The 15142-nt window shown below is 37.8% G+C and overlaps 1 protein-coding gene across 3 annotated transcripts in view; it reads left to right on the top strand.

Moving 5' to 3' along the window:
• The first annotated feature begins 243 nt into the window (after positions 1–243).
• SEL1L (SEL1L adaptor subunit of SYVN1 ubiquitin ligase) overlaps positions 244–15142 on the top strand; it is a 31805-nt gene continuing 16906 nt past the window's right edge. For all 3 annotated transcript variants that reach the window (XM_061367547.1, XM_061367546.1, XM_061367545.1), the window contains exons 1-6: positions 244–402; positions 7622–7659; positions 8006–8228; positions 12356–12523; positions 13113–13218; positions 14574–14736. In XM_061367547.1, the coding sequence (XP_061223531.1) occupies positions 330–402; positions 7622–7659; positions 8006–8228; positions 12356–12523; positions 13113–13218; positions 14574–14736 (771 nt within the window). In that variant the 5' untranslated portion in view covers positions 244–329. The remainder of the gene's footprint in view (positions 403–7621; positions 7660–8005; positions 8229–12355; positions 12524–13112; positions 13219–14573; positions 14737–15142) is intronic.

Genomic DNA, 15142 nt, shown 5'->3' with positions numbered 1-15142 from the left:
GACACACGAGCCAATAGAAGCTGTCGTTTCCAAAGCGCTCACGTACTTATATGGCACTCGCGGAGGGACGTGTTTTCCTTTTCTGATATCATTGGCCAATAAGAGGGCGTGGCAGCCGAGCAACTCCTTTCTCGAACCAATCGGAGTGGGCCATGTAGAGCAGGCGGTTCCCCGGGAGGAGTGCGTGTGCTGCCGCTGCCAGCAGTCGTGGTTGTTCGTCAGCGCGACCGGCAGATTGGTGCGGGGCAGTGGGCGGGGCGAGGAGGCCGGAGTCAGGAGGCCGGAGTCAGGGCCCCTCGGCGTCGGTGGCCTTTCGGGAGCCTAGCGGGATGGGGCAGCGGGCGCGCCTCTCGCTGCTGTTATGCCTCGTGGTGCTTTGGGTCGCAGGACTGACCGCCGCCGGTGAGTACCGGGGTTCCGGCTTTCCGCGCCCCGCTCGGCCTGGGCATTGCGTTGGCCTCGCCCCCCGTGGCCTGCTGCGGAGGAGCCGGGTGCGCGCTGCCGTGGTGTCTGTGGGAGTCCTGGTGCCGCCGCTGGGGCGTGAAGGCGGTGACAGCGGGGGAGGGGTCCTCTGTGTCTTCGCTGAGGCTTTGGGGTGTGAGGGTGCAGCTCTGTCCTGGCCAGGGCGCTGAGGCGGCGGAGGGGAGGAAGGGAGCTGAGTTCCTGTCTGCTGCTTGGCCGCGAATAGCCGGGCTGCTGAGGGGCGGCGGGCCCATAGCTCACCTTGTGCCTGCTGTTTTCCGGGGGCCAGTTTAGCTTGGCCTCTGCCTTTGAACAGCTCGTTAGAAGCCTACTTTGTAATGCGTGCTCTGTTCAAAACCAAAATGAGACTTTTTTTTTCCTTACTAGTACATATTTTCTTGCTGAGGAGCTGATAATGCTGATGTTAGTGTTATCAGAACAGTTTTCTTACACATATATATAGAGCATTTCTGCGGCCTGCATTATGTCGCAATAAAACCTTTTTTCCAGTTTCTTTTGTTGTTGTGCAGCATGGTTTTTGTATGCTTCTCATGTGTTGTCACCTGCTTCCTTTCCTGAGGTTCCTACCTCCCACATCCTTCTTTCCACCACGGGTGGGTGGGAGAATGTGCAATGCATTTATTTATATAGTGTTTCTAAAGGCAGAAAGCACTCCTTTAATAGACAGCCTTATCCACTGCTACTGGGGATGTGCTTTTAGGCTGCCAGTGGTATTTCAGGAAAGTAACTTAAAGCTTTCTCTAGAGCTAAGTTGTGTGGTTTGGGGTTCATTACTAGGAAGTTGAAATATAAAGTAATGTTACTGAAGTTCAGATACAGATTATGCAGTTAAGATACCAAGCACAGTTACATGAGCTTTGTAAGTATTGCTGCAAGCCAGCAGGACTCTTGGCAAGGTGTGGAGAAGGTACGTAAGAGTTCTGTAAAGCTAGAGAGATGTACCTAGACTTCTAATGGCATGTTTTCACAGATAGTGTATATAAAGACAAAAGCTAAGGTAAAATGAGACTGGCAGTGTTGGATGAATCATCTGCTGTGTACGTGGAAGTGTGGATGTTAGGTGACAGAATTAAGGTCTGTTCAGGTGTACGCATATGCTATGCAATCCTTTTGACTGTTTGTCCAGTATCACAGAACTGTGTGAATATGAAGTTCCGATAGCTTAGTTCAGCCTTTCAAAACTGTATGCTTAGAATCAATTGAACTAATAACGATTAGTAGGCCCAAGAAAGCACATGGTATAATGTATGAAGGATTAGAAGCTATTGCCAAACTTAAATCACTACTGTGGGGTAAACTGTTGATTAATAGCCAGAATTAATTAGGAGAAGGTGTACAGAGTCCAGCTTTTGGCAGCAAATTGCAATAGAAGCATCTTTCTTGCTCAGATTTTTGTCAAGAATCATTCTGAAGTAAAATAAGTCATCACATCGTCAGTGTTTTGATTTCCTACAGTAACACAACCCCTTTCTCCAGTCTGGTACAAGCTTAGAGACTGTGTGTTGAATGCTTCCTTAAACACTTTTTCATTCCTAATGTCTGGTCTGGAAACAGTCATCTAGAATGTGAGTATGTTGAATGGAGGAGTTTTAAGAAGGATGAGTAAAAATGGTTTAAGTATGACATTTTCTGACTTCAGAAGATGGTTTTTAATGGGGTGGGGGTTTTTTGTTTGTTTTTTTTGTTTGTTTTTTTACTAGTGGGTCTTTTAACTATAGCTTTAAACCCTAACTCTGTACTCATAAACTTTGCTTAAATGCTTAAATCAGTTTATTGAGAACTGGAAGTGAAGGCAAGAAAATTCAGGCCAAAAGAAATGGGCGCTATATTTTAAAGTTATTATATTAATACAGATTATACAGAAATTGCACACTGGGGCCTGGGGAAAGAATATTAAGGAGTCTATGGGCAATTGACAAAAGCAGCAAAAAAACAGTGACTGTGTGCGTGTTACAGATGAAGCTGCGTATCTTCTGCTTACCACAGCAGCGATGGCCTACTGCTGCTTCTGTTGATTGTTCATTGAGAATGTTGAAAAAAACTTCCCATTTTTTTCTGATTGATGGTAGTGTTTGATTCTTTTTTTTTTATTTTTCTATTTTCCTCAGACTAAGTGGTAGAAATTCTGTCATTCTACCGGAAGAAAGCAGAAGTGATTCGCAGTCTGACTGGCCTTCACCTTCCATGGTTAATTGTAGTGACAGGCAGAGGTTTTCATACTGTCTCATTAACTGGTAGGGCAGATAGGCAGTCACATACTTGTAGGAAGCTCTGTACCTAGTCTCTCAAAAGACACAGCTCAGTGGCTTTCCCTGACCCTTCTGATTTTACTTACTTAAATGAAATATGTTCCCTAAACTTGTTTCCTGATAAGGAATCTCAGTTCCTACAGAGAAACTGCTGGAGAGTAAGCTTTGTAAATAGTTATCCAGCAATTGCAAGGGGACTGGAAAAAAAATATTTGTATTCAGTGTGAAGGCTGACCTATATCTTAAACATGAAGTTGCACTAAAATGAATACACTGCACAGATTGTAGCTAGGAACAATTTACTTGCTGCCAAGGATATTTGAAATCAGTCTTGCTGAATAGATGCCACTTAAGGATTTTGCTTAACTCACTGCATGCTTTAGAGGTGTGCATAATAGGAATAGCGTCTATGCTACAGAGTCTGTTTCTGTGCTGAATTTAAAGTTGAAAAAGTCATGAGAAGCAATGTCAAGTAATATTTTTCTGAATATTTCTTTTTTTCCTGCAAGAATGGTATAAACAGGCTTTGAATTCTCTTTTGAAGTCAAACTAGTCAGTTTCACAGAAAGAACATTGAAAGAAATAACTAAAAGTACCACAGAAATATCTCTGATGGATACTCTAAAGCAGTTGTTGCCAAGCCTTTTTTGCTCATATACCACTCTCATTAAAAGAAAAAAAAAATTAAGCATGCATCTTCAATGTTGAACTTACTAAAAAATTTCTGTGTACTACTGTACTAACGTATTATGCACGTCATAAAACATGCGCAAAAACAGAAATTAAAAAAGTGTGATAAAGGTGAAATAAACACTATTAAGAGAAGTTTTTATTTATTAGTGGTACAAAAAGTATTTTCTTCCTGCACCCCCAGTGGGTTGGTTCGTGCACCCACTGGGATGTACATCACTTCAGACTCTTACCAGTTGCTTTGTTGTAATTGTGTTTGAAGTTTGAAGAGATTGGCAGAAACTGAAGGGAAACTGGCTACAGTGATAGGGCATTCATCAGAACTTTGGGAGATAGCCACAAAGTTTTTAAGTGCAGGCTGATGGCAATTTCCCAAAGGTGAGTGATCATTCTAATGTCAAAACTAATAGTATTTCTTGCCTGGTAGTAGCAGTAGTTTTGCTTTATAGATTTGTCAGTTGATTTGTTCTTCTAATACAGCAAAACTTTGGAACTGCTGGGCTTCCTCAAGTGAATGACATTCTTGCTGATTCACACGGTGTAGCTCTTCTTGTTTCTACCCCTCTCTCCATAGTGCTCTCTTGAAAATGGTATTTCTCACAAAATGATAGGATCTTTATCCAGCATATGGTAGGATCTTTTTATCTAGCATAGACTGCCAGAGTACTTTGCTATATTTAAATTGACTGAACACTGGTATTTCTAATTGAGGAAAAATGAATAAATTTTAAAGCTGATTTTAAATATATATGAAGTGGTGGATGGCTGAAACAAGTGTTTAGCTCTCTGGAGTGCTTTGGAGTCGCAGGTGGGCATGAGAGCATCCAGTAGTGTCTACAGCTCAGCACTGTATGTAAGTGAAGCATTCTGTACAATGCTGGCAGCTGCCCGTTTCAGCTACAAGTGGTTTTGCCTACTTTTTACTTTTAATATATTGTTACATCTCCCTAATTCATTTAACAAATGGTAGGATTAATTTCCAGTTGGCCTTTTCAGAAGAGGTTTATACAATTAGGCAGCCTTGGTAACAGACCCAAATTAAAAAAAAAAAAGAAAGGAAAAAGAAAAAGTTACTATTTTTAATGTAACTGTGGAAAACCAAACTAAACTATCAGCTTTAATCTCTGAAGCAAGTGTACAAGCATAACATCTGTGACTTTGTTCAGTAGTTGAGCTTTGACTAGTGAACTGTTCCTAGGTGAAACTATGACCTTCCATAGATCTTTCATTAACACTTTCAGAACAGTTTTCTTAACTGCTTCTTAGAAGTAGACACACTTCTGTGAGTAGCAGGTGTGTATTAGTCAGCACTTCTGCAAAATAACAAGGCTATAAATGATCCTTCCTCTAGTCACATTATTGGTCATCACTGCAACCTCATCTGCCTAACTTAGAAGGAACTCCCAGAGCTGAGAAGAGTTAAACTTACATTTTGTTGTTGCTTTAGTGCTGTTTTGGAACTACTGTTTTGAAAACAGTTCTTCAAGTACAACTTCTTAGGAGCAAAGCTGGCTCCTTTAGAGAGAATTTAAATGATGCAATAGAAATGAAACAGGTTTATTTATTTTCAGGGAGGAAGAGTAAGCATTTAATGAGCTCTACCTTATGTTGCACAGATATCTCTTACCTTTCAATTCAGTAAATCTTTTTCTCTCCATATGAGGTTACAATAAAATTGTTCTTTAATAAGTGTCCATAAATGCTATACCCTCTTTATATTTGACTTTGTGTGGTCATTTCTTGTAAAGTCAACCTTCCACAAATTGAAATCAGTTAATAAAGCCTTTACCAAAAAGTTAGAATGGTCTAATGCTGTCAGTCACGTAGGCTGATTTTAAGCAGACCAAACAAAACACCCTAGCTGGTATGGCTGTTAAAAACAACATGATGTTTGTTACTGCAGGAACAGGTATTGTATCACTGCTTTGTATATATTAATAGTAGCATACAAGCTACTTGGTAGGTTAACCCTGTTTTCATTTTCTCCTACTCCAGAAGCATGTATGAGTCTCTTGACAAGCTCTGGAGTTTGAAGTTGTAGGAGTGGCATTTGGTTTTAGGATGGTAGCATGTAATTTGTGGGAAAACAGGTAAACTTGACTTTGTCTCATGGTTTCAAAATGCAAAGGACCAGAAAGTATCATAAATGCATATGTACTTTTACTGTATTTAAATAAACAACTGTTACATGGTGATCTGAAGTGTTGAAGTTCAGTGATAGAGCTTCCTATGACTTATCACAATCAGGCTTATCAGATTCCTCAAACTGATAAGCACTATGGTCTCTGCCAGAAATGCACCTGTTTTTCCCTTGTTTTTTCCTTATGCTGCTTTTAATGTTTTTTTTCAAATCTGTGTGTTCTTATGCTGTCTTGGTTGCTACTTGCAGGGCCTGTTTCATCTGGAGTGACCTTTGCTGTCTCCACTAGTTTTTCTGAAGGGCTCTACATGCATTCATTTCCGAACGTGTAGGTTACAGACGCTTACCAACATCATCTGTTCTAGATATTTGTGATCCTGTGTCTGCTAGCTGTCAGACTTCTTGAGCTTTATATATTCTTCGTTATGTTCAACAGAATATCATCTCTTTGTCTCAGTTGCACTATCAAACCCGTCACCTTAGTTTTGCAGCTTCACTTGTAAGTCTTTGCATTCCTTCTTGATTTTTATTTTGTGCTGGTTTAGCTTGAATTTGATTCTCATCTTTTTACTTGTTCTAATCAAAGGTTATATTTCAAATAACAATATGGAAATCACTTTCTGGAACCTGACTTCCAAGATTAGCCCTTTCATTGCACTGTTACAGTAATAGTCTTCAGAACATGTACTGAGTGGCATGTCTGTAGTTTGTCACTTCAGAGATGATTTCTCTCTGATAAGGTACTTTATTTGCATGAGGATTAGAAGTATGTAAGTTTTCTTTGCTACCAAATGGTTATCGAAAGTTATCAGAATTCTATAAACTTTTAATTTTGTTGGCATTCAGTGTTTGTCTTTAATAGCTAACTGTAACGTATTAATGGTGTATTTCATGTACAGGGCACTACTATCAGTTTAAGTACTTTTTCTAGTCACAGTGCAGGTCTCCAGCCTTTCAGTGTCTTACCACTGCTATAAGGCATTATACATCTCAGAGTCTCAGAAGGGGTTTTCTAAATGTAGTAGGAGTTAGTGGCAGATTTGCTTAGTTATCTTTTTATACTTTGAGCTTTTATTTTGGTTTAACTGAGTTGTGTACCAGAGAGAGGGAGGTCTGTAGCACCTTCTTTCAAATGTGTGTGGGTGAATGGTTGTTTATCTAAATGAGGTAATATCAGATACTGATGACTGAGAACAGTCATGTTATGGCAGTGATAAACTTAGAGGCTTTAAGTCAAGATGTGTATGAACCACGTTGTTTGAAGCACAGTGAGTAGCCCATTTAAGTTGCAGGAAGAAAGGAAATGAAACACAACTCTGCAATCCAGTGGTAAAACTGTCATAAATAATATTTTCTGATTATCTCCTCCTTCCTTTTCACCTCTATTCCTTTACATCTCTTCCTAATAGCATTTCTTTTTTATTTAGCATTTTTTCTCTTTCCAGTCTTTCTAACCAAATATCATAGCCCATTCAGATAAGAAAGATGACAGTTAAACAAGGCTTGCAGCTTTTGAACAGTATCTTGAAGACAATCTAGTTTCTCACAGTTGTGGAGAGAGACCTCTATATAAAGGTTTGAATATGCTGGTCAGGCAAAATGAACTGGCTTTCTGTAAAGAATAGTGGTTAAATAGGGTGGTGTTAATGTAATTTTCTGGTCACTACCAAAGCTGTTTATATTAAAGTTGATTTAGTGACTAGAAACCTTAAATTCCATTGACGCTTTTCAGTTGATTCATACCTCTTTACTTAGTTTAGTTGGACTGGATTGATTCAGACTGTGTATCAATCTAGAGGATTGATTCAGGTTAAAAAAAAAGAAAAAAACACTTTTTTTCCACTGTTGGATGAACAGTTGTGTTGGCATAACTTAAGAAGAAGAGGATCATCTGTGAAATATTTGATTCCTCCTGACAACACTAATAGTCTTTCTGAAGTGCATTAGTCAATTTAGTACATTAGAATATCTTAGAAACATGGTACAATAATATAGCTAAATTTATTTTTAAGAAAATAATTAATGGAAAGGCTTTTCTGACTTATGACATCTCTTCTAGATGAAGAGGGAAATCAGGATGAATCACTGGAGTCAAAGGTGAGGAAATAAGTTTCTGGTCATTCTGTTTTTCTTGTTTCAGAGCAAAGGTCTGAAATTGAGAACTATAATTTGATTCCTACAGTAAACTGTTCTGTAACTCTTGCTGTCTCATTAGTTTCTTCTGTGCATCATAAGAATTAATGTTGTGTTATGCTTGAATAATTTTTTCTCTTCAAAGAACTGAAAGGGGTAGAGTCAATGAAAGCTGATAGAGGTAGTTCAACTTACTTTTTATGCTACTGTTTAAACTCTAGTATTTTAATAATATCTTTAAGAGTAATGTGGGGTTTTCAGCTGCTGGTCAGTTTCTAATTGTGTAAATTATGTGGCTGCTTTCCTTCAGACTTTATCTGCAGAGGACCAGGTAAAGGACCATTCCACAGGAACTCGAGTGGTAGCAGGTCAGATCTTCCTTGAATCAGGGAAATCGGACTCTCAGTCAGAGGACGAAGAGAACTTTCACAGTCAAGAGGAGGAAAAAGAAAATTCGCTAGAAGAATTGAACTCTCTAGAAATGTCAAATCTATTAAATAAAGACTTGGAAGAAGCAGAAGTACAGAGTCCAGGTAACTACTCATAGACTTTTGAACAAGTGGCAGTAAAGATGCATCTGAGCAACTTTGGCATGTGAATAAATACAAAACTAATAATTTTGAACATAAAATAACTAGCATCTTAACCTTTCTGGAATGGAATGGTATATTTCTGCCTTTTCCATTAGAAAATAACATCAAAAAGTTTTCAAGTATATCATGACTGAAATCTGAGTGGTTATTTTTAGATGCATTTGAAACAGTTTTCCATAATCCTTGTTGTTTCCATCTTGTTGGAAAGCTTTAACTATCAAATGGAGAAAACTTGATTTCTTCAAATAGGACTCAAGTATACATACTAAGCTGTGTATACATATACGAGCCATAGAAGGAGAAATTGCATCAGTGTTTCAGCCTCCGGCCTGTTTGCCTGGAGAAGCAGTTGAAGAGAAGGAACAAGTAGTGATGCAAAGACAAGCTTCCTAGAACAGCATTGGAAGCCTTAGGGCAACATCTAAATTGCATGTAGATTTCAGGAGACTTTTAAATATAGGTAAAAGCTTATGTCCTTTTGTATAAATTCCCAGAAAATCCTAGTAGTTCTTTCTTTTACTACTAATAAAAATATAAACTTGATATAATTTTCTTGACATGCAGTTAGTAGTAGGTGATAACTAAATGGCACAGTTGAGTACCCTAGCTTATGTAGCAAAGGCTTCTCAATTGTTCATAAAATGCGGCTCATAGAATCATAGAACCATAGAATAGTTATGGTTGGAAAATGACCTTAAGATCATCTAGTTCCACTCCCCCTGCCATGGGCAGGGACACCTCTCACTAAACCATGTTGCCCAAGGCTCTGTCCAACCTGGCCTTGAACACCTCCAGGGATGGAGCATTCACAGCTTTGCTGGGCAGCCCATTCCAGTGCTTCACCACCCTCACAGTAAAGAACTTCTTCCTTATATCCAATCTAAACTTCCCCTGTTTAAGTTTGAACCCATTCCCCTTGTCCTACCACTACAGTTCCTAATGAGGAGTCCCTTCTCAGCATCCTTATAGGTCTCCTTCAGATACTGGAAGGCTGCTATGATGTCTCCATGCAGCTGCCTTTTCTCCAGGCTGAAGAGCCCCAGCTTTCTCAGTCTGATTTCATACAGGAGGTGCTCCAGCCCCCTGATCATCCTTGTGGCTCTCCTCTGGACTTGTTCCAACAGTTCAATCTTCAACTTCACTGAAAAAATATGGTTACATGGTAATACTAGTATTAGTCTATCTTCTGAATTCAGATTTGAATGTGAAAAGAAAGCAGGAGTTACGAAATGAGCTGTTATGTACTAACTCTGACTGTTTTCTAATTAGCCACCCTTACTAATACAGAACTAGTATACAGTTCATCAAAACTCAGTAATAGGATTAACTGTTGGTGCTGATAGGCATGGTGTTGTACTGAAAAAAAGTATATAAAATCCACTAAATAGCTTGCTGCCACAAAACAATGAGCTAACAGCATACTTAGTGCAGTCTGTTTCAAAAGAAAACTTTGAGGTACTTCTAATCTCACACAGGAAGATGTAACCAGATTGCTTATTCCCTGGCAGCTACAGTTCTTAACTACACCTGTCAGAGTACAAGTGACTTTCAAAAACCACAAATTTAAAGTCTTGCACAGTTTTTGGAACCTCTTAGGAAGTACATAAGTGATGTGCATGGCAGGATTACTCATTTTGTCAAAGAAGCAATTCTGAAGGCAAAGTACTTGTATTCTGGTAGGGGGAAAAAGCCTGCCAAAGGGCAGCTTTACTGGCAGACTTTAACTGAGCAAGACAGGAGTCTAGCTCAGCTACATATGTTGCATCTCTTAAATGAGGTCCTGGTGACAGGACTGCATTAAGGGAGAATAAAGCATTTTTAAATAGTTTGGCTCCTGTGCATAGTCATGAGATTACACAGGGGACAAAAAAAAAAAAAAAAAAAGGATTCTTCAAGTTTCCACATGTATTTTGCAGGAAATTGAGCTGAAAAAAAAAATCCTCAGTAATTTAAAATTAGTACTACTTGGGCTTTTAACCTTCTAAGAAAAAGGTTGTCCTGTTCTCTTCTGATTAGTGAGGAGGTCTTTGGTGTATAGGAAATGGTATTTTTTTAGTTTAGTTCTTAGTCTTTTGTTTTTGTAACAATAGAGTTCTATATTGACAGTTTTTGCTGAAAAGTGCCCACGAGTTCATACAGAGCTGACAGTTCCTGCTGTGTTTATTTTCCTATTTGGAAGACTCTTATAGTAATTTAGTCAATACTTAAAAGTAATCTATATTCAGGGTTTCTGCAGAGTAAAATATGAGATGAGATATACCCAAATCAGGACAAACTATAATGATAAAATGCCATATAATCAGATATATTAAAACTGGTTAATTGCTACTTGTACACTCAATTTCACAAAAAGTAATCCTCTGAGTAAATTATTTACCTCAGTTTGTAGTTATTATTTAGGTATATAATAAAGTAGCTGGTGAGCATTTTATCCTGCGATTGCATTGCTGTTTTGCTGTAGGGTTTGTTACTATCTGGGGGGCAAAACAGCATTATAGTTGAATTTAGAACCTTTAAAAAAGTAAAGGAGAAGGAGTGTTGCAGAGTAATTTCATAACTTTAATGTACAGCTAACTCTCATGCAGAGCACTATAAAAATGTTTAATGTTCTATTACTCTCAGTACAAGAGAAGAGGGTACTGAACAATACAAGTAAAACTTCAATTTCTCAACTAATGTTAAAATCCTAGGCCTGGAGGTTGTTCAAATGACAGTCTTAAGTGGTCCCATCAGCTGCAGTTATATGTACACTTACCACAAGTTTGTGCATCACTCTGTGGTTAGCAGATACCTAAATTGATTCCAGGTGAATTGCATCTGGGTACATTATTTTTGAATGCAGCTTCTGAAAATAACATTTTTCCTTCTGTGTTATGGGGCAATTAATTTGGAGTGGTATGGTGCAACATCTGCCAAGGAATTGAATTATGAAGAGCAATTTGGAGGGCTAACTAATCCAGGAGACTTCCTTATGCTTCAAAAAATCAACATGAAATTTTATAATTAGTATGGTCTGTAGACATTACAATTATAAACCTTGAAAAAAGAACTAGCTTTCTCTATAACCAGAAGAATTACAAACTTAGCTTGGAAAAAGACCGTATCATTGAAATTCTCAATTTCATGGCTTTGCAAATGTCTTCAAATGAAGCAGAACACAACTGCTGTATTTAGCTTAGTGAAACAGAAAAATCTTTATAAAATGCTAATTGAAATAATTTCTGTATCAAAAAATGAAGATAATTCTTAGTCTTCATAGAAGATGGATTTTATTTAAAAATATTCCAGTATTAGAATTGGTAATATTTGAAGTCCTAATGCATAACAAATAATAAATCATGCTATTCAAAGTAATTTTGAATGCAACTTAAATGTATTGGCGAAGTGAAATAAAGTTTTTAATGTTAACATACACAACAGTAGAAAATTACTAGACTCACAACTTCATTTAAGTCTTGTCTTAGAGTTGTACGTATAAAGTGTACTTCCTAGTGATATTCAAATACTTTCAGTGTTGCACTTGGTGATGCAAGTTGTTCTGTGAAGATTATGTCAAACCTTGGGGCTAAAAGGAATGTATGTACTAGAATGCACTTTAAGGGTGGTCTTTTGCATCAGGAAGGGACTGCAGGGAAGACAAAGTGAAAGAAAGGGCAGTTTATTTTGGTAGGCAATAAAAATGTAAGAGATTTGCTTTCTCCAGTCTCAACTAAAGTATTTTCTATTGTGAGGTGTCATGGCAGGGGGCTTTGAAGTAGAGGATCTTGAGGTCCTTTCCAGTCTGAAGCATTCTATGATTTTTTGTTGCTTAGAACTAAAGGATATAAGAAACTTATACCTTCTGTTTCATTTCGTAATTAAAAGTAAGAATAATGTACTTTTAAGTCCTATTTAGAAATGTAATTACTTTTCCAGGCTTTTGTAAATCAGAAATTTTACTGAAAACTTTATTAAATGAGGTTCACAGAAATTGAAAACAGCATATGAGTGCTTTCCTGAATATAATAGGTGGCTTCAATTTGTGAAATAAAGGAAATCAGTCTTAATTCCTGAGTGTGTATTTCCAGTTTTGACAGCTATAGGGGGCACTGCAGATGGTGAACCTTGCCACTTCCCCTTTTTGTTTATGGAGAAGGAATATCCAGAGTGCACTGCAGATGGGAGGGAAGATGGCAGGCTTTGGTGTGCAACAACCTACGATTACAAGAAAGATCAAAAGTGGGGCTTCTGTGAAAGTAAGTAACTTGATGTCTTGTTCAAGTCCTTAATTGTTTTAGTCCTTTTCATGTTCTTTATTTCAGGCTCTGGAAGTCCCTGTTGTATATTAATGTAGGCTTTATACTGTGATATACAAGAAATTACAAAGGCAGAGTTCTCATGATGGAATATTATAATGCAAATGCCACCTCCCAGAACTATTTGGGAAATCTTGCCGTGGAGGCATCTACAAAACTCTTATTTTCTGAGGCTGTCAAGAGTATAGTGGTTTGACAATGTTTCCCATTGTATGCATTGATTTGTTGCATGAAGGCAACTCTTCTCTTAAAAGTGTCCTCCTGAAGGAGGAAACTTTTTCTTGTTGCACAGCTTGTTGTAGAGCAATTAAAAGAATATTTTAGCAGCAAATTTGCACATGGAAGATCTCATGTGAGAAGAAACTGTTTACCAAGATGCCCAACACACCTTTAGACAGCTGTTTGTAATCACTTGGGTCATTTAGTGGTCTTCAGAAACGTACTTCTGGTTGTATTTTCCCTTTAGAACGGCTGTGTAACTGGAGCTCTTAAGATACCTTTTTTTTTTTTTTTCCCTCCTCTTTTCTAGCTGAAGAACAGTCTAATAAGAGAAGGCAGATGCAAGAAGCTGAGGATGTTTATCAGACTGGAATGAAAATCCTTAATGAAAGTAGTAAAAAGGCTCAGAAGAAAGAGTAAGTCTACCTTCTCCACCCCAACAAGAAAAGTGACATAGCTCGTCACTGTAGCTTAACTGGAAAAGAACTTAAATGAGTTGCCCTTTATTGGACTTGGATCAAACTATGCAGTGTTAGTACTGGAAATAAATAGCAAATTTATGCCTGCTTTCCTCTGAATCCACTAAAAATTGTATAAGACTAATTTCTGAAGAATGAGTGTCATCAAAACATTGACTTAATGCTTGTAGATGAAAAAAAAAAAGAAAAAAAAAAGGAATGAAACAAGTATTCTGTTAACTCTGGTCTGTTTCTACTCTGTGTATATCCAATAACTGATGGAATAGTCAGCTTACCACTATAATTAAGAACAGCTATGTTAATTTAGAAACTCTCTGGTACTCAAGTTGGCAACTTCATCAGTTAAGTGGTAACTTCAGGCTGCTGACTATTATGTGAGCACTATTACAATATTAAACTTGTTCATGGAGATAAGGAGTGTATTTCTACTTCATCTGTCAGGGAAGCTGAAGCACAGCTAGAAATTGTCCATCACACCTTGGCAGAGACAAGTATCTGTCAGACTCTGACTGGTATTCTATTATATAAAATAGTGTAGGAGTTGTAAAACAATATTAGATCTTAGTTCTCTTGAATACTTCACCCTTTCTTAGAAGGTGAAGTTATGTCGGGAGCCAGGTGTGCTTCTGCTTGTTCTAAAGATAGAAAACAAGTCTGGGAATAGAACAGAGATAAAGAAAAATCTCAGATGCTCTCAAAGGTCCATGAGCATGCTTGATACTGCTGTGTTATAATGTTTAAGTTTATAATTTTTTTAATTGCTGTGAAACCAGATGCTGTGAAATTATTTTAGAGGACTATGGTAAGTTCTAAGGCTGAAGTAAAGGGGAGTTTCCAGAGAACTTTCTCATTGTTAGTATGATTGTTTCATCACAAAATTTATTATGTATATAATTGTCTTGCACCCAATCCTCATAGTAGTGTTCTCATTTGAATGATTTTGTTCTCAACAAATCAAAGAGACTCCATAGACTTTAAGTCTTCTTTTTTCTGTCATGATGTGGTACTCTCAGTGTAGTAGTCCTACATGATACCTAGTACAAGACTTAAAATTCTTGCTACAAAGACATGATCACTTTGCATAAGGAGTAGCGTGAACATTAAAATCTAGTTTGTCTATCAGATAAATCATATGAGTTGTTGCATAGGTTGACAATTCAGAGCTGGAACAGAGGTAGATGTATTTGTAGAAAATAGAGGCTAAAACAGGGGAATAAAATGCCTCCCCAGAATCTTCAGGTCTATGAATGCTTCTTTACATTGAGGTGACTAAGAAATTGTTTTCTTTCAAGAGCGTATCAATATCTTCTGAAAGCAGCTGACATGAATCATACCAAGGCGATGGAGAAAGTGTCTTATGCTTTGTTGTTTGGGGATTACTTGAAGCAGAACATACAATCATCAAAAGAACTGTTTGAAAAATTAACAGAAGAAGGTTCTCCTAAAGGACAAATGGTATGTATGTCCTTAGATTCTGCAAAAGTTCTTACAGGTTTATAAACTGTTTTATAGATTATACTTACTCTAAGGTGATTTTATAGGTTGTTCTTGTGTCCAGAATAGAATGACAACAGTTAAGTGGTATCTATTGCCTGGTTAAAAAAAATAGCAGACAGTTCTGCTTTTTTAAACTGTTCGAGAACTTGATGTAAAACATCTGATTCAGGAAATGTATTTTATTAATGCCTAACCCTGACTGCTGGTTGCTTTTACCTTTTAAAATTCCACCAGTGCCTTGCTTTATTTTAGAGGTTCTGCTTTACTGGGCTTCTCTATGCTGGTAGCATTACTGAGGGTGCAGTAACAAATAGCACCTGCACCCTCAAGGTAAACACATGGAAACAGTTTTTTCCCTTTTGAG

The sequence above is a fragment of the Neopsephotus bourkii genome, unplaced genomic scaffold, assembly GCF_033783945.1.
Source record: "Neopsephotus bourkii isolate Nb327-2 ecotype Australia unplaced genomic scaffold, CSIRO-AGI_Nbou_v1 NB_1376, whole genome shotgun sequence".
Classification (NCBI taxonomy): Eukaryota; Metazoa; Chordata; class Aves; order Psittaciformes; family Psittacidae; genus Neopsephotus; species Neopsephotus bourkii.
The sequence above is the reverse complement of the archived record's forward strand: the minus strand, read 5'-3'. Positions and strand labels throughout refer to the sequence as shown.